Source organism: Triplophysa rosa, linkage group LG8 (genome assembly GCF_024868665.1).
Source record: "Triplophysa rosa linkage group LG8, Trosa_1v2, whole genome shotgun sequence".
Taxonomy (NCBI): domain Eukaryota; kingdom Metazoa; phylum Chordata; class Actinopteri; order Cypriniformes; family Nemacheilidae; genus Triplophysa; species Triplophysa rosa.
Genome location: NC_079897.1, coordinates 18,800,881 through 18,823,696, shown reverse-complemented (window position 1 = coordinate 18,823,696; position 22,816 = coordinate 18,800,881). Strand labels below are relative to the sequence as shown.

At 39.2% G+C, this 22,816-nt stretch overlaps 1 protein-coding gene across 3 annotated transcripts in view; it reads left to right on the top strand.

Annotated features, from left to right (window-relative positions):
* The window catches only part of ddr1 (discoidin domain receptor tyrosine kinase 1), a 39,566-nt gene that overhangs the window by 11,723 nt on the left and 5,027 nt on the right, over window positions 1-22,816 (top strand). The window contains exons 2-13 of one of the 3 annotated variants that reach the window (XM_057340831.1): window positions 6,137-6,291; window positions 8,697-8,799; window positions 14,162-14,390; window positions 14,476-14,623; window positions 14,740-14,842; window positions 15,796-15,982; window positions 17,583-17,832; window positions 18,050-18,148; window positions 18,945-18,992; window positions 19,739-19,899; window positions 21,172-21,367; window positions 22,137-22,250. In XM_057340831.1, coding sequence (XP_057196814.1) covers window positions 6,195-6,291; window positions 8,697-8,799; window positions 14,162-14,390; window positions 14,476-14,623; window positions 14,740-14,842; window positions 15,796-15,982; window positions 17,583-17,832; window positions 18,050-18,148; window positions 18,945-18,992; window positions 19,739-19,899; window positions 21,172-21,367; window positions 22,137-22,250 — 1,735 coding nt within the window. In that variant the 5' untranslated portion in view covers window positions 6,137-6,194. The remainder of the gene's footprint in view (window positions 1-6,136; window positions 6,292-8,696; window positions 8,800-14,161; window positions 14,391-14,475; window positions 14,624-14,739; window positions 14,843-15,795; window positions 15,983-17,582; window positions 17,833-18,049; window positions 18,149-18,944; window positions 18,993-19,738; window positions 19,900-21,171; window positions 21,368-22,136; window positions 22,251-22,816) is intronic. The other 2 variants (XM_057340832.1, XM_057340833.1) reach the window with 2 other exon arrangements.

Sequence of the window (22,816 nt, the reverse complement as noted above, 5' to 3'; positions counted from 1 at the left end):
CTTGCTTTTTGCTGTTCCCTGATATCTGCAAAGGGAGGTTTTTGTGAAATGGCTCAGGTCTTGCTGGTTTGGTGTTATTCTGGGCATAAATCACTGCCGTTCTCAGTGCTGAGCTCTCCATTACTTTCTCTCATTTCTTCTTTTTGAAATGCCCTCTTTTCACCTCCTTTCACCTGTTCTTAATAATGCATGCATAAAGTTGAACATTTGCTCATTTTTGACCCTCCAGTAACCTTTCATTTTCCTCTTGAATGTCTAAAGCCAAATTTGGTCTGTAGACCAATTAAGCTTCTTACCTTTATGCATCTTTTATTCATCTCAAAGCACTGGATTTTGCTTGACCTTTAGCCATCACTGAGACTACCTGTGCCTACTGTTCTCACTTTCTTGGCTTTGTATTTGTATATTTGTGTGTGTGTTTCACAGTCTTGCATGACTCCAGTTAACAGCTCCAGTCGACTTTCACACAGACTCTCAAACTCTTTTAGGGTTTAGTCTAATTAAACTCTCGCATGGTGTTGCAAAACTAGGATAGACATTTAGTGCTGTTCTAGTGGTGGTATTAGTTTAAAGGGATGGTTCACACAATAATGAAATTTATTTTATTTACTTATGGAGTCTGACATGGGAAATTCCATGAAATGGTCAAGTTTAAGATTAAAAAAGGGTTTTCACCATACTGATAGGTCAGCTATCAATATTTGGTGGTTTGAATACCCATGTGAAGTCTCAAAGCTCTTTGTGTTTTTACATTTACATTTATTCATTTGGCAGACGCTTTTATCCAAAGCGATTTTGTCAACAAGACCATGCTACTTGGAGGATTAAAGCTAGAGTAAGCAAATGAGAGTATGAACAACAATATAATTTTTTTTGACAGAAATACGGACAGTTTTTAAGCATAGTTTCCATAGTCAGGTAAGTGAATTGTCAAATCCATTTGGGTCCATGTTCCTCATTAATGGGCACATGAAAATTAAAATAGAGTAACTATTTTATGTTCTATAATAAGTATAACAAGCAATCCCTTTTCCATTTGTTGGGTATTATTGCTTATGGTTTGTACGCAATCCCTTTTCCATTTGTTGGGTATTATTGCTTATGGTGTGTACATTTTAATTCAAAGAAATACTACAAAGTATGTCGTCCTTTTTTGTCACATCCATAACTCATGTTTATTTCCAATTTTTTAAATTGACAACTTGTGCACAGACCGATATTTTTCTGATGTCTGGACTCATCGGGGGTTTAATATAAACAGATGGTCCAATATATTTGTAGTAAATACATTTTATATGTTTTTATACAGAATTTATATGTCAGGTTTTGACTGAAAATGTCACATCCATAACGCTGAAATTTGCCCTCATGTCAGTCCAAACTAGAATGCTCTTCTGTACACTTTTGAAGATTTATACTTTGGTGGTCTTTTACAAAAATTGCAGCAGATTTGAAATGATGTAATGTATTCTTTTAAAACTCAAAATGAGCATCTCAGATCCATGAAAAAACAATTTCAGATTCATTTAAAGGGTCATGACCCCCTCCTCTCAGCTACAGTCTACCTCACTGTAGTTTTGAAAAATGCAACTTAAATGGGCGTGAACGCTGTGAGAAGAATAGTGGGGGAATGGGCAGTGCACGAGAGATAGCGATCCGATTTCTGTGCGCCACAATTTTAACAACTGTCATGTATTTATCACTTTCAGTGGAGAAGCCTTTCCCCCACATATATACCGCATATAGTGTATTTCACATAAAATATACGTTTACTATATATAATTATCGGAATATTTATTTTTGCAACTCCTGGTAAGTGGTCTGCTTTTTCTTCATTTATCCATCATCATATACTATCATGTGCCATGAACGCCTCTCTCTAAAGGGTCAGATAGAAACACACCAGGCGCTGTCATGAATAATTAGGAGAAATTTCTTCGCACTGGAAAAGAAAACACGAATAATTATGAGACACAGACACGTCACAACCAGATGAGGATTTTAAACGCGGAAGGCAAAAAAAGCTCAAAATTAACTGGTTTTCTCTACTGTAATAACTTCCATTGTTTTCTATGATATGCAACACAACCAACTCTGTTAACATCTAAACAATTGTTGTTTAGTGTTTCGTGACTCTTTAAATGTGATGGACTATATCATTCAGTGAAGATCTCACAGATGAGATATCTGGCTAACAGCCTGATCACAGGTGGTTACATCTGACAAAACACATTTATGTTTATATTATGTGTCCATTACATTTAAAGTATGACCAGGAAAGTGAAGAGGATGATTTTCTTACTCTGGATTTGAGTGTATGGGAAAGTGGATTTGGCCTCCTGTTTAAATGACCTGGGTGTATTGTGGGAACTGTCAGTAATGAAGTGAGTGTTTTATAAGCAGGAGTTAAAGTAGACTGCAAAATGTACCTGGCCGGTCAAATCCATAAAATGTCTGTTGGATGATGTAGATCAGGGGCCGGTTGCATAAACTGCTTGGACTAGTCTTACAAGTTAGTTTTTTTTCTTCAAAACTGGTCTTAGCTTCTTTAAGTCAGTAACATAAAAAGATAGATTGGTCTAGTTCAAATCTAAAAAGTAAGACTGATTAGTCCTAATTAATTGCTAGTCAGTGAGATAGTTGTTAAGACACAGTCTGGCCCCAGGTTTAAATAACAACAGCTATAGCTATGATCATTTGATAATGTGTTCCTTTATAGACAATTGTGGTAAAATCCCTTGTAAAGTGACTAAACCTTCCTGCCATTATTCAGTTCAATCTTGCATTTCGTTTTTTTCTCTCTTCTTTTCATTCCGTTTTGCTCTGTGTCATTCGTCCTCTCTTTGCCCTCTGACTCCTCTTGTGCTCATCTAATAAGTAATGCACATTTCCTCTTCCTGTTGGCCGCACATTCTTTCCAAAGTTAGCGGTCATCTCCGCCGGCTTGCCAAAGTAGTGCCTCGTTGGTGTGCCTGAGTCACACCTTGCAAATGACACACATCCGAGTCATGATTTGCCGTAAAATCGTGTGCCCGAACCCTTCGTTCTTCATTAACACGGCTGCTCTCGGGCCAAATGCTTTGATCCGAAGAGTAATAGGTGATTTGGGCCTAAAGGAAAGGAAAACATTGAAACAATAAAGCTGAGGGTGCTGTCCATTACTCATAGTCACCACTGCTTCTCATGCCAGCGTGAGCGCACGCTGTTTCTGTGAATTTGAACAGGAAGACTGGAAACTTTTCATCTGCCTGGCATAGATCAGCGGGACTCATAACAGACTCACATATGTACAAAGAAGCGTATGGTGATAGTTCTATCATACTAAATGAGCTGGAGAAAGTTGTACTACATTTGTGTTAAACATGCCAGACAATGTTAAAAAGCAAAATGTGTGATTTTGAAGCTGTTAGCTATAACACTGTAAGTTGTGTTGGGAAATTGTTAACTATAATTTCTCAGAGCCATTGTTAAGTGGTTAGCACACACACTTGAAGCATTAGTGCCACACGTACAGGTGACCCAGGTTTTAATCCAGCCTTCAATGTAGCCTGATTCCATTCTCCATTTCTCTCTTACTTTGAAGCAATTCCAGCCTTATGGATGTAACATTTGCAATCAAAACTTGAAATATAAATTCTCACAATAGACATTCAGACACCAGAAAAATACGTGTGTTATGGATGTGACAAAAAGTTTTTGGTTGATAACATACTTTGTGAGAATTGTGACCTAAGTCAATAGAGAAGGTTATGGGAAATCATTAAAAAAATGTTTTAAACCGTAACAGAGACCGTGGATGGCTATTTAAACCATTACATTTTTCAAATTTGAGAAAACAGTCGGGTAAAAAGTTTAACAATGGCATTAAAATACTTTATAAGTATGTAAATTTACTTACAGTATTGAGAATTTGATGTCACAGACAACAATGTTCCTGGTTCTAAAACAGGCTTTGTATTTTCTGTATGGAAATATTTAATTTCTTATTTGATTTTAGGGTGAAATGTTAGCTTTTCTTCATGAGACTTACCTGTTCAGGAGTCATCAGGACCTTTTGTTTGTCTGGTTTATGTCAGTTTAGGCTCATGAGAACTGAAAAATCAGATGTAATCCTCAAAACAAATGTCATGGGTGATGAAGTGTTGCATATGTTGATGATGTGATGCAGATTAAAATAATCCTGAGGTCTTTCCTGAGGATCTGTCACACAGGTTATACAGGAGTCACATACAGCACTGCTTTCTTCTGAATGTGTTGTTTCAGCTCAGCAGGTATATTATTGACAGCTCTTGATGCGTCTGTCTGTGAATTAGCTTCAGGCAAGGCAGTAAGATGTTGTTTTTATCAATGTTTCGTTAAATAGAGCTGTGTGAAATTCCCCAGAGCAGAATCACACGGCAAACAAGCGAGCAAATGAAGCCGTGATCCGGACTGACCTCAGCTGCGTCACCCTGAGTTACGAGCCTCATTGTTATACTTTGTAAGAAATGAGGGGCCGTGATTGATTTTTGATGTATGCGAGTCTTTCGGGTGTGTTCAAGGTCTGTTTAAACTGAACCCTGCGGAGAGATGTTAAGTTAATACGACTATATAGCAGATGCCTTTCTTGTAAGAACATGATATGGGGGTTTACAGAGAGAATGAATGTTCCTTCAGACCAAACTAAATAGAAACTTTGCTTTACAGCAACTCTCATTTCCTGAGTTTTCTATTATTCTCTATACCCCCCACCCATCCCCTTAGTGTTTTGTTTCCTTCTCCCAAATAGTTTGGATTTGGTTAGTTGACGTTGCCGATGCGTTGTCATGGTAACGCAACAACGGTAATGGTAATCGCCCCTACAGTCAACATTCAAGAGTGGATACTTCACGCCAACTGTAATAAACATAAACAGTGCGTTACAGCACCAAAATGATTTGGCACACATGCAGATTTTTCTCTCCCCTCTTTCCGTCTGTTTCCCCTCGGTTTTGGAAACACTTGCAGTCTGTGTTTTGGCCACCGCCTGTGCGAAGCTCCGGACAGCTGTAGCGACTGCGCTCGCTCTCACGCGCCCGCACAGAGCCGCGTAGGGTATCGCATGCACACACTAGCACACGGCCCATTAGCCGCTCTTTGACATGCCTGCCTCGTCTACACCTCTTTTCCACACCTCCTTTCAGAATCTCCTGCTCTTTTCTGCGCTCTCTTTGTCCTTGTGTCTGCACAGCTGTGCATCAGCTGTCCGTCTCCCCTCGCCGACTTCTGAAACAGCACTGTCACTCCGCAAGAGGACAGCTGCCACCTCACACACACACACACACACACACACACACACACACACACACACACACACACACACACACACACTCATTCCATGCCTTCCATACATACTGTACATACAAACACAAATCACTTTTCACAGAAACAAAGGAGTGGTGTTTAAGGAAAAAAGTGTGACGTGTGGGTTTTTTCTTCTAATGTGTTTGTACATGTAGCTGTTGGAATGCTAGTGAGTTGTGTTTGTAAGAGTTTCTGGTCTGATGGACAACAGTGTAAGTGAAGCGACAGTGAAGTGCTTGAATCTACTCCTGGAAATTCCCTTTGTGATTGGCAAGGCGAATTTAAGCATGATGTTTATTTATTTTTTAAACAAGATACGTGAAGCTTGCTTTCATTAGGTGCTGTTTGATCATCCAAGTCGTTTGGAAAGTTACTTATTAAATATTTTTTAAAGGAATGTATTGATTCACCCTCATGGTGTTTAAAACCTGTATATGAGTCTTTCTTCTGTGGAAAACAAAAGAAGATTTTTTTGAGAAATGTCTTTTTTGTCCCCATACAATGGAAGTCAATGGGGGTCAGTGTTTTTTGGTTATCAACAGTCTTCAAAATATCCTCTTTTGTGTTCTGCAGAAGAAAGACTCTTATACAGGTCATGCAGTATATGTTTTGAACAATACGACGATGTATAAATGGCTACAGAATATTCATTTACTACTGTTCACTGAACTTTAAGTAGAACTGGGACCACATGCTCTGTTCCTCATTTATTTTTCTTTAAAATTAATAATTTATTATAAACCAATGTTTTCTGTAACACATATTCAACTTGCCTAGCAATTCGGTGAACTCATTTTATTTTTCTGTTCTTCAGGTATGTCTGTAGAACATAATCCCAATCTGGACAGGTAACCAGGTGTTTCACTGTTGCCATGGCAACACAGATGCTGGTGTTGTTGCCTATTCTCCTCTCTGTCCTCCTTATTTCCTGGACAGCGGCCCAGGACGTGGATTGGCATTTTGACTCGGGTAAGAATACCATTGATTTTGTTTATTATTGTTACGTTACAACATGTGAGAAACACACATTTTGAGTTTATTTTAACTGTGGTTAAGTGGTCAGACCCTCAGGGTGCGTGCGTGCGTGCGTGTGCTTGTGTGTGTTTCCTTAAATCAGTTTTCACTTCTTTCTTTCTTTCTGCCCATTTCCTCTCTCTTGTTATTTGGGGATGAAGTTTCTAATGCGTTTTTAATGTCACATTAATGTTTTAATGTTTTGGGGGTCATTAAAAGCTGTTATATTCCACTCTCGACTCTGAATCAAAGCTCATGATCCCTGTGTTTGGGCTACAGTGTTTTTTTTCTCTGCGACCAGTTGCTAACGGTACATAATGTATTAAGCTGGAACAGAGGAAGGTCTGGTCGTACAGCTCGCCAGACAGAAAGAGAGAAAGGAGGAAAACTAAGAGAGACAGTGAAACTGTAGATTTAGTCACATTGATGTTTTTTTTTTGAGGAGTGAGAGATGAATATATAGGTGCAAATTGATCAGGAGCAGTATTTCTGTCACCAAGTCTATAGTGTCAAAACTAAAATACGTCCTTATAATACAGTATGACTGTAAAACGCAGCTCTCATCTGTTCTGTATTAACTGGAGATAGAGCAGTGAGGTTGGGATGGCGAGAAGGGTTAGGAGTCATAGAGAGAAAGAGAGAGTTTGGAAGGCAGAAAGCATTTTATTGGCGGCAGCAGGATGATGATGTAATGAAACAGGCACCTGTCCACAGTGTGACTCTATGTGTGTGTGAGGGTCTTGCTGGCTGGGCTGGGTTTGTTTTCCAGCCTTAGCATTTTTATCTCATGACTCACAGCAACTGAGCATGTCCCCCCCCAAAACATCACCCATCACCCCAGTTTTAACACACACACACACACACACACACACACACTGACAGACAGACAGGCAGGCACACCCTCTGAAGCATGGCTGAAATATGATCAGTGCAGATGATTCGAACCTTGTGTTTCTGCCAGAATTATTCTCTGCTGTCCTGATTTTATAACATCCCTCTTTCACTCCCTCGCCCTTTGGTTTTTGTTCTCTGCACTACACCTGTGTGAGCTTTGCCAAAGCAACGCAAGCATTCCAACAATGCTGCTTTGGTATTTTTAAGAGTTTGACAGTGTTGTGCATGTGTATGGCTTTACTGTACAAAATGGCCCCCAGGAGCTGGCTAACCAACACGACAAGATTCCAGCGACAAGTGTTTTTAGCGTTCACGCTGACGGCAAAAATGACAGCCAATCTGAAGTGTAGACAAGCTTTCTCTCGCACTTGCAACTCGTTGCTCTTTACAGACTTTGTGAAATATAATAAAGCACACAAGTATTCTGACACAAGATACAATACACCAGTATCTGACATAGCCTTATGCAAAAATATATACTGTATTTATATTCCAATATATTAACTGTCAATATATAAAATTGTTTAATATATATTTAAAAAATATCTAGAATAACATATTGTTAATATATGACAATATATTAAATAATACAGAAGGAATAGCTGCTTTTCATCGCTGCTGTGTTTCTGAAACCTTGTATCTCCATATTTTGTGATTTTTATTTTTTGCCATAAATCATTATTATTAGTCACTCTTTATGTTTATCGCTGGGTTTTGCAAATATCTAACCAATAAAAAGTATTAACAAAGTGCTTATCAAATTGGACAATACAGTGTTTAATCATGTAAAACGTACAGTGCATTTTCTGAAAAACAGCGAATTTGGACATGTGAGGTTTTGGAAGGACAGCAGTGATATTGAAAAATATAAGCGCTTGGTTCCTATATTAAATCTACATATACATGTTTGGTGTTTTAAGAAACAATTCACCCAAAATAAAAATCTCTCGCCCTCATGATGTTTAAAACCTGATATATATGACTCTTTCTTCTAACAAAAATATATATTTTAAGAAAGGTCTCGGTAGTTTTGTGTTCATACAATGGAAGTCAATGGGGTCCAATGCTGTTTGGTTACCAACGTTCTTCAAAATATCTTCTTTTGTGTTTCGCAGAGGAAAGAAAATCCAGGTTTGGATTGACATGAGTATGAGTAAATAAAGAATTTTGATTTTCTGATTAAACTATCCCTTTAATGTATCCAATCCATGTCATCCATTATCCATGTCATTTTATGTTACGCTGACAATTTAAGTAGATTTTACCGCAATTACTTTAAGAGAAGATGACTTGCACTTGTCGCTTTGTCACATCGCAGAGTTGTTTGGACAAATCTGACCATATTCTTTATAAATGATCAATTTGTAAGTGCGTCTGAATGAGCGTGACAGGTTCCTGATGTGTCTCATAAGCTTGCTTTGGTTGCTGTCGGTGCCTGTCTGAAGTGTTTTCTCTGTGTTACACAGCGAAATGTCGTTACGCTCTCGGTATGGAGGATGGCACCATACCCGACTCTGACATCACCGCATCCAGCGCCTGGTCCGACTCCACTGAAGCCAAACACGGCAGGTGAGAACGCAGCAAGCTTTTTAAAACATCTTGTGCTTGATATGAACGTGTGCATAACGCTCATAAAAATTGTATTCTCATTTTGTCTTAGCGTGATTTGTGAGTGGGTGTTTGTGTTGGTGGTCTCTGTGAGTCTCATGAGGAGACGTGATTAGGTTACATGAGATGTCAGTAATGGTGCGTATCCTGATATAGAGCATTAGGTAATGACATTACAGCACTGTCTGTCTGGACCAGACTCGCATGCTGCTGAATGCAGGCCATTACCACACACACACACACACACACACACACACACACACGTTAGCAGACAACAGACATGCTCACACAACACCGCACAGAGGAAGATACTTAAAACACACACACAATTAATTACGCTCAGAGTTTGGTGTCAGCATTCAGTCCTGAAATGAAACGAAGAGTGTGTGTGTGTTCCTGTCTTTGGCAACACAGGAATCATGTGGTTGTTATTAAATCCACATTCTGTTTAAGACAGCAGGGGGATTTTGAGCAGGGGGGAGAAGAGGAGCTTACAGAAAAAATGAAGCGAGGGAGGGAGATACGGCCTTAAACGGAGAGGATGAGTACAGAGGGAGAGGGTGGGGCTCATGAGAAATGATGGGGTGCTGAGAGGTGTTGAAGCAGGGATTTATGGTGGCGATTGTGATTAGGTGTGTGTGACATCGCTATAGAACAGCTGTGTGAGAGCATGAGAAAGACCAAGAGATAGGCTATAGCAAGAGAAATATGGATGGGGCTGTTGTTTATTCTGTGATCTCATATGATGTCTGTATTTTAATGCAAGCCGTTCCAGATGTTAAAGGGGTCATATGGCGCGAATACGTGTTTTTCTGTCTTTGGTGTGTTATAAGTTGCCTATGCATGTATTAGACACGTTAAATTGAAAAAATTTAAGTGTCGGAACAAAAGATGCATTCTACCTAAAAGCGAATGCTCACCCAGACCTGCCTGAAACGCCTCGTGTAACCACACCCCCACAAATCTACGTCAGTTCGTGGTATGATTTGACTAAGACTGCCCAAATGTATACGCAAGTAAGGTGGGCGTACCTGTCAGTACAATTGCTTTGGAACCTCATAGCACACCTCGCTTTTCAGAGTGATGAGCTTTGTAAAAAATCCTCAAGTTTCAGAGAGGCGGGGCAAAGAGGAGATACAAACATGCTCAATATGTGGAAAATACAGCGTTTTTGAACCTTAAATCGTGTATACACATTGCAGTACATCTAAAACAAACGATAATATTCGTTTTAGCCGTGTCATATGACCCCTTTAATGCTCAATGCTTTGAAAAATGTGTCAAGACATCTGTGATTTATGTAGAGCATTACCTTAGAAATGCAAAGATCATTGATTCTACCCAACAGGAAACAAATAAGTACTGATGCAAAAAACAACTACTGATAAAAAAGTAAATATTGAATGCACTATATCTGCTTTGAATAAAAGCATCTGTCAAATGCATAAATGTAATAATTGTGTGTGCAAAAATATAAAGTTACACTATAAAGTAAAAAAAAAACTGTTTACAGTGTGACAGCAGCAGCATAGTTATACAGTATATGAAGAGTTTGGTTCCAAAATGAGATAACATGATTTTCAAAAATCATGTTTTTTTATTGTGCATTACAATTAATATCAATCAAACTGCAGTTGGTTTGTTTTGATTTAAGCCATAATAACTAAAAAGCTAACAAACACAATAAAACACAATAAAAACATGATAACATAATAAAAACATAATTTTTGAAAAAATTAATAAACAGAGTTATCTCATTTTGGAACTATATATGTATATACAGTGAGGGAAATAATTATTTGATCCCCTGTTGATTTTGTAAGTTTGCCTGCTTACAAAGAAATGAAGGGTCTATAATTTTTATGGTAGGTTTATTTTAACTGATAGAGACAAAATATCAACAAAAAAATGAGGGGAAAAAATGTTATATAAAGGTTATAAATCGATTTGCATTTCAGTCGGTGAAATAAGTATTTGATCCCCGAGAAAACATAACTTTGTACTTGGTGGAGAAACCCTTGTTGGCAAGCACAGAGGTCAGACATTTCTGATAGTTGGTCACCAGGTTTGCACATGTGTCAGGATACATTTTAGTCCACTCCTCTGTCAATCTTTAAGGTTTCTTGGCTGTCTCTCAGCAAATTGGAGGTTTAGCCTCCTTCACAGATGTTCTATAGGACTAGGGTCTAGAGACTGGCTAGGACATTTAATGTGCTTCTCCTTAAGCCACTCTTTGGTTGTCTTGGCAATATGTTTTGGGTCTTTGTCATGTTAAAGGCTCATGCACGACCCATCTTCAGTGATCTAGTTAAGAGGAGGAGGTTCTCGCCCCTCAATGCGGTGAAGTCTGTACCCGTAGCAGAGATAAAAAGCCCTAAAGCAGAATGTTTCCAACACTGTACTTCTCTGTAGGGATTATTTTTCTTGGGGTCATAGTCAGCATTTCTCTCCCTCCAAAAACAGGAGTCAATGTTGGTCTCACAGCAGTGCCAGCACTTTCGCCAAAGCCTTTTCTGATTCATTTTGATGTTCATTGTCAAACTTCAGACGAGCCAGGCGGGCCTTCTTGGGCAGGAGGACCTTGCGGGTGCTTCAGGATTTCAATCTATTGTGGCATAGCGTGTTACCAATGTGTTACCAATGTTTTGCTTGCTAACTGTGTTCCCAACTGTCTTGAAATCATTAACAAGCTTCTTCTGTGTAGTTCTGGGCTGATCTTTAACCTTTCTCATGATCATCTTTACCCCATTGGGGAAATCTTGCAGGGAGCTCCAGACCAAAGGCATTTGATAGTTATTTAGTATTTCTTTCTATTTCCAAATAATCACACCAACAGTTGTCTCCTTCTCACCAAGCTTCTGTCTGTAGCCTATTCAAGGTTTGTGCAGGTCTACAATCTTGTCTCTGACATCCTTTAAAACCTATTTGGTCTGTACCATGGTGTTGGAGAGGTTGAATTGGAAGATACAGATTCTGTTGGCAGGCATCTTTTATATACATAACAAGCTGATTTAGGAGTACTTTCTTAAAGTGACACAGGACTAATCTGTGGTCCATATAGGCACATAACCAATCTTTGGAGCCAGAATTCTTGCTAGTTGGTAGGGGATCAAATACTTTTTTCACTGACTGAAATGCAAATCAATTTATAACCTTTATATAACATTTTTTCCCCTGATTTTTTTTAAATATTCTGTCTCTATCAGTTAAAATAAACATACCATAAAAATTATAGACCCTTCATTTCTTTGTAAGCAGGCAAACTTAGAAAATCAGCAGGGGATCAAAGAATTATTTCCCTTTTATTTAAATATATTTAATAAAATGAAATTTCTTTTAATAAATTTCTTTATAAATTAAAGAAAAATGAAAGTCTTAATTAAAAACACTCTGAAACACCTTCTATACGTGTGAGTACATGAAGGAGAGTACCGTTCTATTTATTACAAAACTTGATTTATTAAAAAAAGATCAAAAAGCTTCAAGCATGGGTCCTGTAGAGCTGTGCGCAGCATCTTTTTCTGCATTCCTTTAATGTTGCTTTCACACTGGAGGTTTTGTTATGGATCAGGGTTTGATTGAACTTCGTTTGGTTGGTGTAAAGGTGTCTATTTGATCTTGAGTGTGGATCACCAGATTGATCTCAAATTTTTGGTGACTCTGTGTCTCACCGACGTCGATGCTCATCTGATGGTGATAAAGGTTCTTTAGATGTTGCACATTTTGTAACAGCACAGCACTGTGAGAAATCACACCGCTGGAGACAGAGACGAGCAAGTTTACAGTAGATTCAAGTAAACACGTGAAGTGTAAAAATGAATGAGTCCCTCACGGATTCCTCACCTTAATCCCATCTGTTAGTGAGACGCTTGTGTGATTCAGGCGAGGGAGATGGAATGAAGGGTTACTGATGTTTGTGTAGTCTCAGCTTCAGATGGATCACCCACAGACCTGTTATGGACCGTCAGAGGCAAAAAGCATATAAAAATAGCAAGTGCTTTTGGAAAATCGAAAGCTTCAATCTGATTGTCTGGCAATTATGTATTTTCTGAACTTTAGCATGCACAGGTTTTACCAGTCTGCCGAGAAGCCAAATCATGTTTATTTATAAGGTAAAAGGCCCAAACATTGTGCCCGATTAGCAGTTTCTGGATTTGGAGCTTATCCTTCCCAGGGGTTTTAGAACAGATAAAGTAAAGCAGAATTATAATACAACATGGTACAAACTGTTCCATTTGCAGTTCTGCACTATACAATAGTAACACATTTAGAAGTTGGTAATTGTAAATTATACCATCGTCTGTTTGAATACTGGATTCTGATTGGCTGGAAGGTGTGCATTAAAAGCCTTTAACGCACGGGTAGCTCCAGTCAGTTTGATTACATTTAAAATTAATTTTCACCTGTTTGATCTAAAATGACACTGTAAACATCAATTAAAGCTTTAACTTGGCAAATAACCATGGTATAAGCGGGATAACCACCCTCTCGGAGGCGTGGGATAACCTTTGCTTCCGCTTCGCGTCAGGGGGTTCTTCGCCTCCACGTCATGCATTAAAATCCTTTAATGCACGGCTAGCCATGGATTATCCCTTACATAAGGCACACATGAAAGATAAATGTGTAATAGATATCTGTAAAGAATTGCTGAGAGCTGGATGGATGAAGATTTCATCTAAGAGACTATTGGATGTTTCTGGAAAGTGAAAGCTGGATGTGAAATGTCTCAGTCTCCCATTTTGGACCTCAGTTGTGCCGTGCTGAAGTCTTGTGGAGGTGACGGTACCCACACAGCCCTGGGATATCATTATTTCAGGTGTATTGCTCTGTAGGATCTCAATGGAGAGAGATTCAGCTGCACTTGTGTTTTTCTACTGGGTTTGTTACTTGCGTTTAGTCGTCTGCTGATCCTGAGCCAGCGAACAGCTCAGCCTACTGCACATATGTGTCAAACAGTTTAAAAGTGAAAATAAACTGGCATACAGATGTTAATCACCAAATGCCAGAGAGAGAGAGAGCGTGTATTTGTTACAAGCATGTGAGAGAGTGAAACCAGGTGAACTCAGCATGCAAGTGTTAACACACACAAACGTCTTTCACATATCACCTCAATCACACAGGAAATTACGTTTGTGTTCAACTTAAAATAGGATATGGGACAATGACGAACTTCCGTTAAAATCTCTGCCAGCTACCTAGCTTCCGCTCTCACAGCACTAAGGAGATTTTACAGTGTGTTGTTTTTAAAACCTATGTATGAACCTGTTAATGTTGAAATATATTTTGTCCAGTTAGAATTGACATATTTTTTATGTATGTATAGGTTGAGTACAGGAGAAGGTGATGGAGCGTGGTGTCCAGCTGGTCCTGTGTTCCCCAGCGGTTCTGAATACCTGCAGGTGGATCTACACAAACTGTATTTCCTGTCTCTGGTAGGGACGCAGGGTCGGCATGCAGACGGCCTCGGGCGGGAGTTTGCGCGCAGTTACCGGCTTCGTTACTCTCGTGATGGACGTAATTGGATTACTTGGAGAGATCGCTGGGGGCAGGAGGTCTCAATGCTCGCATACATATCCAGACACTAGAAATAGTAAGTTACTTTTCTTAGAGTAGTGTATGTGTGCTGTTTCATCTCAGGTGGTGTCAGGGAACGAGAACACATATGATGTGGTGCTGAAGGACCTGGGCCCGCCCATTATAGCACGCATGGTGCGGTTCTTCCCGCTGGCGGATCGTGTGATGAGCGTGTGTTTAAGAGTTGAGCTCTATGGTTGTGTCTGGGAAGGTGAGTCTCACTCGAGGCAATCCCTCATCAGCCCGCACACACAACCACATTACAGACACTGCTGGCACATCTTGTGAGGGTTTGTTTTTAAGTGATGGGTTTTTGTTTTCTTGTAGATGGACTGAAGTCATACACCGCTCCTGTGGGTCATGTGATGAATCTGTCTGGGTCACCTGTCAACCTTAATGACTCTGTGTATGATGGCAGCAAAGAGGCAGGGTAATACGCACACGTTATCCCATTTCTTCATCTTTCTTAAAGGTCCAGTTTGTGAAATTTAGCGTTGAGGTTGCGAATTGCAACCAACGGCTCACTCCATCCCTCCCTTTTGAAGCACAAGACTAAGATGTCGTCACGTTTTCGCTTCTTTGCCGAAGGAGTAATGTATTTACGAAGCGCGCTCTGCAGAGCAGTTTGTCCGTTTAGGGCTACTGTAGAAACAACATGGCAAATTCCATGCAAGGGGACCCGAGGTGTATGTAGATAGAAATAGCTCATTCTAATGTAATAAAAACATAACGCTTCATTATGTAAGGTATTTACACACCTCTGAAGACATAGTTATGTTTATTTTATTACATTTCTGTCAATAGATCCTACAAAAATCACACACTGGACCTTTAATTCAGTACACCTTTTAAACAAACAAAAAAAGACTTTTGTATGTATGAGCGAGTCATGAGTCAAGTTCTGATATACGCATAAAGTCTGACATGATTTCTGCATATCTTAAAGCTCAAAAGTAAGATTTGGCTGACTTACTTTGAAGTCTGTTTTGCTTTAGCAGTTGGTTGGTTTATGCTCATGTTGGTCAAACACGATCATCTGAGCCCTTTCTGAGCTAACTGTCACGACCCTTATTTTGAATTCCCACCAGGTCTTGTTTTAGTGAACTCTGTGATGTATGTTAAAGTCCAGGTCCCACACTTCTTTATGTGTGTCAGGTGGGATTGGTGGATATTGTGTTAAAACACTCCCAGATGTTTTTTATAATAGAGCAGAAATGTTTGCATTAGCTTAGCTAACAATGTTGACGTTAGCCAGATGTGACTCACAGATGTATGTGTGCGTGAAGGGAAATGCCAATATATACGTGAGCACATGTATGGCCAATGACCCGATCAAATTAATTTGACTTGACATCTTTGTAATGTCTCTCTCTCTCTCTGTAGGATGATGTTTGGAGGATTAGGCCAGCTGTGTGATGGTGTTTTAGGTGGGAATGATTTCATGGAGAGTAAAGAGTTGAGAGTGTGGCCAGGATATGATTATGTGGGCTGGAGTCAAGACGTCCTCGGGCAGCCGGCTGTTGACATTGAATTTCACTTTGAGAAAACACGGATCTTTCACACTATGCAGGTCAGTGTGTGCGTGTGTGTGCGCGGCACCAGGAAGTATCTGAACAACTGACAATTGTTTGGATAGTATTGAATTAGATAAGACCTTTCAAACACATGTCAACTAAGGTTTCTCAGAATAAACGTTTACTTCTCTGAATGTGCTTGTGATATTTAACATTTCTATACTATTTATGTTTCACTTATGTACACTGTCCTGCCATTCTGCTATCCCAGAATTCTTTTCTGTCAGTTCATAGGGCACAAATGATCATTTCCTCTGAAGCTTGAAATTACCCTTCAGGTCTTTAATGAACATTTGATTTGTTTGTGTTTGTCCTCTGCCTGTGGGTTTGTGGTTGGGTGTGATTCTGAGACATCCAAGTGTTTGTATTTTATGCAGTTTATGGAACCATAACTATTTGCCATTTGTTTGTGTGTGTCGGCATATAATTATTCTGTTGTTTTTTTGTTTGTTTGTTTGCTTCGTCATTTTGGGAATGCTGACCACTTCTGACGATCTGTATCTGACCGCATTCTCTACATTCCTTTATCTCTGCCATCACAATATCCATGAATATTGTCTTTTGTCAACATGCTATTTTGTTTTTCCTGTGGCTCCCCACTATTTCAGACTCACCTCTATACCACTGTATGCTTTGATGTTAATTTACAAAAGATACATAAAGGAACAGTTCGCACCAAAATGAAAATTCTGTCATCATTTACTCACCCTCAATTTGTTCCAAATCTGTATAAATGTCTTTGTTCTAATGAAAAATATGTATAATAACAGAAAGATATTTGGAAGAATGCTTGTATACATACAATTCTTGGCCACCATTGACTACCATAGTAGGGAAAAATCTGTTGAATACAGATATTTTGACGAATGTAGGAAAGCAAACAGTTCTGGGGCACTTTTGACTACCATTGTCATTTTTCCTACTATGGTAGTCACGGGTTCCAAGAGCTGTTTGGTTACTAGCATTCTTCCAAATATCTTTCTCGGTGTTCATCAGACTCTGAACAAAGCTCGAGGGTGAGTAAACGATGACAGAATTTTCATTTTTGGGTGAACTGTTCCTTTAAATGGAACAGATGAATCCCCAGTTAAACATTTCTCAAAACTACATGCACTTGTTTGCATGCCATTATGAGTTGATTTATGACACCTCACTCTGTCTTTCTCCCTCAAAATAATCTCTGTGTCCCAAACATTTGTTTACAATATTCTTCCATATCTAGTGCCTTTCCACAGCTTGCTATCTGTGCTAGTAAAACCACTTAACAGAATCCAAACAAATGTTCCCCCCTCCTGATATACTCCCTCAAACATCCAGCTGCAATTTGGTTATGTTCGGGTGGATTATAACCCAAAACCTTTAAAATCCAAAGCAAAAACATTGGCAGTGTCTCAAACCTATAGTCCAATAGTCTATACACAGTTTATCCACTAGGCTACAAAATATGAAAGTGTAGAAATGAAGGTCTTGTTAATCTGATCCCTTGAGATAGTCAGCGGGTCATTCATGTGCTAATAAGCCTTTACTATTTTCTGACATCACAACTAGCAGTTGCTTTTCAGTGATTCTTACTATCTCTGTCTTTGTGTGTGTCAGGTGCACAGCAGTAACAGATACATTCAGGGCGTGCGGGTGTTCAGTCGGGTGGAGTGTAAGTTTAAAGCAACTCTGTTGAGCCCGTGGGCAGAGCCTCCGCTCATCCTTCACGTGCCCTTGGGAGACATGAACGACCCGTCGGCCCGCACCATCTCGCTGCCTCTCGGGGGACAACCGGCACAAATTCTCAGCTGCCGGTTTGCTTTTGAAAGCCGTTGGCTCCTCATTAGCGAGATCAGCTTCTACTCTGGTACACAACACATGCATACCTCACCTCCTACAGCAAAACACCACATTACCTTAATAGTACTTGTCATCTCTGCCTTATTTTTCACACCTGTATGCTAACGGAGTTTACAATGTCATTAAAAAGCCATAGCTATAATTTAAAGCCGCGTGATTGGTGTGGTTCACGGAGACTGAGCATATCTGATTCTCTCTTTGTCATTGATCTTTCTCATCTCCAGTGCCGTTTGAGAGTGGATCTCTTCCTTCTCCTACTGCCAGTATTCGTCCTCTCAATGTCACCCATCCAGTCCTCTCGAACGCCACCGGCAGCTCAACGGGTGAGTCATGTGACTGGCTGCGCCACATGTGTGTGTGCGTGCAAAGCCTTGTCGAGGGACATTTTCGCATTAGAAACATGAGAAGAGAATCATAAGATGCGTAACAATTCTGTTTCTGATTTTGGTTCCTTTCATGATTATTTTAGCATCTTTGAGGAATTGTTTCTCAGTGGTTGAAATCTCACAAGCATACATGAACATAAATAGTATACACATTACAGTGCATTGTTGTTGTTTTTTGACAGTATAGAAAATAATAATAACTCGTTTTAAAGAACCAGCATTTTTTAGAGAACTCATGCCACGATTTGTTTTTCAATACTTGATTTATGAGTCCTGATAATAAAGCTGGTAAATGTTGGGAAAATTGTGCATTTTTTACACAATACAAAACTTAAAGGGATAGTTCTTCCAAAAAAATATTTTTTAATCCTTTATTTTTTAATCCTTTACTCATCCTCATGTCATTTCAAACCTGTTTGACGTTCTTGTGCAGAACACAAAAGAAGTTATGTTGAAGAATGTTGATAACCAAACAGCATTGGCCCCCGTTGACCTCCATTGTATGGACACAAAGAGATTTTTCTCAACATATCCTCCTTTGTGTTCGACAGGAAAATAATTCATTGTACAGATGCCATGAGAGTGAATAAATCTTGACATAACTTTTATTTGATAATCGCTTTAACAACCACACACACACACACACTTCCTCCATTATATTTCATCATCTCTGCCCCGTCCACCCTCTCATCTAATTTTCCCTCTTCTGACCTGCCCAACCTCATCTTTTCAGAATTCTTCATGAACACTACCCTTCTGCTGCCCAGCAGCATGCCAACAGGTGAGGGAGAGAACAAGAGAGAAAGACAAGAGGAAGAAAAGAGTATTGTCTCCATGATTGCTCTCGGTGTCTCTTTTTTACAGCATGTTTTTCAATACAGAGGCCATTATGATGTTATGACGCCTCTCAATTTCCTTGCATTTAAAAATCCTGCCCTCACATAAAATGTGGTTGGTGGTTATGTGTGCGTGCATGCGTGTCCATCTCAAAGCCTGAAGAGATTGTTTTCTTCTTGCATGGTTTGGTTGCATTTTGTCGGCTCTAACAATCTGCTGTTGTTTTGTTTTAGTGTTTCATAGTCTATTTATTTTGAAATTGCTCTGGTTGTCTTTGGTCATGTTTCCCTCAGCTTTAGGATTGTGCCCACTCTCACAGCTCATTTACTCCCGTCAGAGTTTATTACAACCCCCAAAACAACAGCTGCCTCCTAAATTTACAGACATAAGCACTTTCACATATGCGGAGAGAGAGTGTGTATGTACTGTAAGTCAGAGCACAGGAAGTGTGTCAGTGACCATAGAGGCATTTACTCATTAACTTCCCCGCCCATCATAGCTGAGATTAGGAGGTGGCTTTGGTTTGACTCCGTAAACACTGGTCCTGAATTGCCTTCTTTATGCCTTTTTTATTGGTTTTAAATGTAATTTCCTTTGTTTTTATGGTGGCCTTCAATTATTTCAATATCAGGCCAGCAATAAATATGAATATGTTATTTGTAATCACATAAACTGTTATTCATGGTGCAGAGTTTCCTACCATCACTCTGAGGGCGGGGCTACCTGTGGCCAAAGATGACAGCAGCAATACAGCCATCCTGATTGGCTGCCTGGTTGGAATTATTCTGCTCCTAGTGGCTGTCATAGTCGTCATACTGTGGAGGCAATACTGGAAGAAGCTGCTTGGCAAGGTGGGGAGAACTCTCATTCTAAAGAGTGTTTTATTGGACAAAAATCTGTATATGCCCCTCAAATAAAATGAGTTATGAATATTTTTGGTCCATTTATAGACACAAACTGTGGGTCAAAAGTTTTAGAACACTCAAATGAAATGTTTTTATCTTAAAAAGTGTTTCATCTGAAGGTGTGTGCTTAATGTCTGAAATTAGCTTGGTAGACAAAAAATATATATTTTTCATTACAAACTAAAACTTTATTTAATGAAAATGTCTTTTTGACTGACTAATGAAAAATGGGCAGCCAGTAAGAGCACAGAATAGTTGGAACTACTTTAATATTGTTTAAAACCCCAAGAAGCTGCTTGATAAAATGCCAAGAGAACATTTCTGCAAGAGGTCACTACACTGAAGATGACAAAATGTAACAAAGATATTAGGGCTGTCAAGTGATTCATTAATTAATTAAATCATTAATTGCATCCAGAATAAAAGTGTTTCGTTTGCACAATATATTTCTGTGTACTGTGCATATTAATTTTGTATTTATAAACACACAAATACATGTATACATATTTAGGAAATATTTACATGTGTTTATTTATATTTACCAATCGTTTAAAATATATATAAAGGTTTATACATGTTTTTAATTCTCTTAAAACAAAATTTATATGCATAGTACACAGACATTATATAAACACAAACTTTTATTCTGAATGCGATTAATTACACACATGCGATTAATCAGAGAGGCGGGGCAAAGAGGAGATACAAACAAGCACGGTATGTGGAAAATACAGCGTTTTTTAACCTTAAATCGTGTATACGCATTGCATTACATCTAAAAGAAATGATAATATTCATTTTAGCCGTGTCATATGACTTCTTTAAATTAGGATATTTAATTCACTTTTAGTGAATTGCCTTAGATAAAACATTACTGGTGTGCATCTGGAGACAAAACAATGGAGATGATATATTTAAAGATATGGCAGGGCCATTTATTTTCAGTTAAGACAGCTTCAACTTTCATTTTAGTCTGGGACTAGTCTTAAGCCTTGTCTGTGAAACCAGGGAAAAAGGTTTTTTGTTTCAATTTTTTTGTCGCAACATTATTCTCTTAGTTTTGATGAGCTTGCTAAGATGTGGAAAAAATATGAAAGAGTAAATGTTCTAAAAATGTTGACCCGTAGCATGCTAGCATATAGATGTCTTCTATGTTAACAGACAACATTTATTATTTTGATTTCATGAGTCTTTAATGCTGTTTCTTTATATATCCAGGCACAGGGTAGTCTCTCCAGCGACGAGCTACGGGTTCATCTTTCAGTTCCCTCGGACAACGTGGTGATCAACAACACCAACACGCACACATACTCCAGCCGCTATCAGCGTATACACACTTTCCCAGATGACAGAGAGGGAGAGTACCAGGAGCCCAGCACTGTACTACGACCCCGAGAGCAGTGTGACAGCGCAGGTAACACACAAACACAGATGCATTAGGCAGATGTTTTTATTCAGAGCAACTTAGATTGCATTTAAGGTATACTATTCTATCAGTTTGTGTTTCCTGGGGATCAAACCAACAGCCTTTACACTGCTAGTGCAATGTTGAAGCAGTCGAGCTACAGGAACAAGACTTAGGTCAGTTCAAAAAACAGGAGTTAAAGAATCTGGCTTAGAAAATCGTACTGGAACCCAAGTCACCATAAAGAATTAAACAGCACTGCCAAAACGGCATCAGGAAAAAGTACTTAAGGACAATCTAATACCTGGACACAAAGACCCACTGTCTTATCTGAAAGAGAGAGAGGAAGGGATTTTATTTCACTCATTCTGCAACACGCTCCACGTTTCCTACAACATGGCCACTCATACACTGATGAATCTGCCATTGTTGCTGTCATGCTGAATCTATCTATTTTAAAATCATTGTGTGTTCATATTCATATATTAATCAACATAAAACAATGTCTAAAAACAGACTGACAAATGAAAACGATGATTAACAGCCTGCATCATTATGGATTATAACACTGCCTGTTGTGTTTGCATCTTTGTAACTGGTTTGCCCTGTCACCCCTTAACCACCTTGCTGTTTGTTTTGTTGTTGTGTTGTGTTTGTTAATCGTCTTGTGTGGTTTGGTTGTGGCGATCCGTTTGTGTCGTTTTCGTGGTTACCCCCTCACACTGTGTCGTGTCGTTCTGTGGTGTCGTACCGTTTCTGTGGATTTGTGGATTCCTAGCACTGCTGTTAAACAACCCAGCCTATCATCTCCTCCTGTCTGACCTGACACATGGCCCCAACAGGCTGACAAACTGCCACAGCCAGCAAGAAAAGCCCCAAAACCTGTCCCAGGGTAAGAGATAGGGGGTTTATATTACCCTAAATGGGCAGGGGGTAGTGCCCTCCACGGGGAGCAGTTAAAGTCCCCAGAACTCCTTAAGGTAACAGCTAGGGTTATATAACGGGCCAGAACAGCAGAGATGGTTATAAACATGTTCATAACAATGGAAGGGTGTAGTTTTGTCAGGGATGTGGTGTTGTATGAGCCCATGGGGAGTGGAGGAGTATGTTAGGGTTTTGCACTCATAAAGCTTCCGTCGTCATTTACTTACCCTTGTGTTGGTCCAAACCCATATGGTTTTCTTTCATTTTTATACAGATTTCAAGTATTCATGAACAAGAATAAAGCATGTTTTAAGAACAAGAATTTTGGTAACTGGCAGCTTCTGTCACCATTCACTTTTATTGTATGAAAATAATCGTTCAGAATGAATCCTATTGTGTGGCATGGAAAAAATTGTTAGTAAATGATGAATTTTCCGTTTTTAATTAACTAACCTTTAACGCGTCCTCTCGAATCTGTTTAAATGTTTAAGTGCATGTTTGCAGTTCATAATTACTCATTAATTTATATGACTC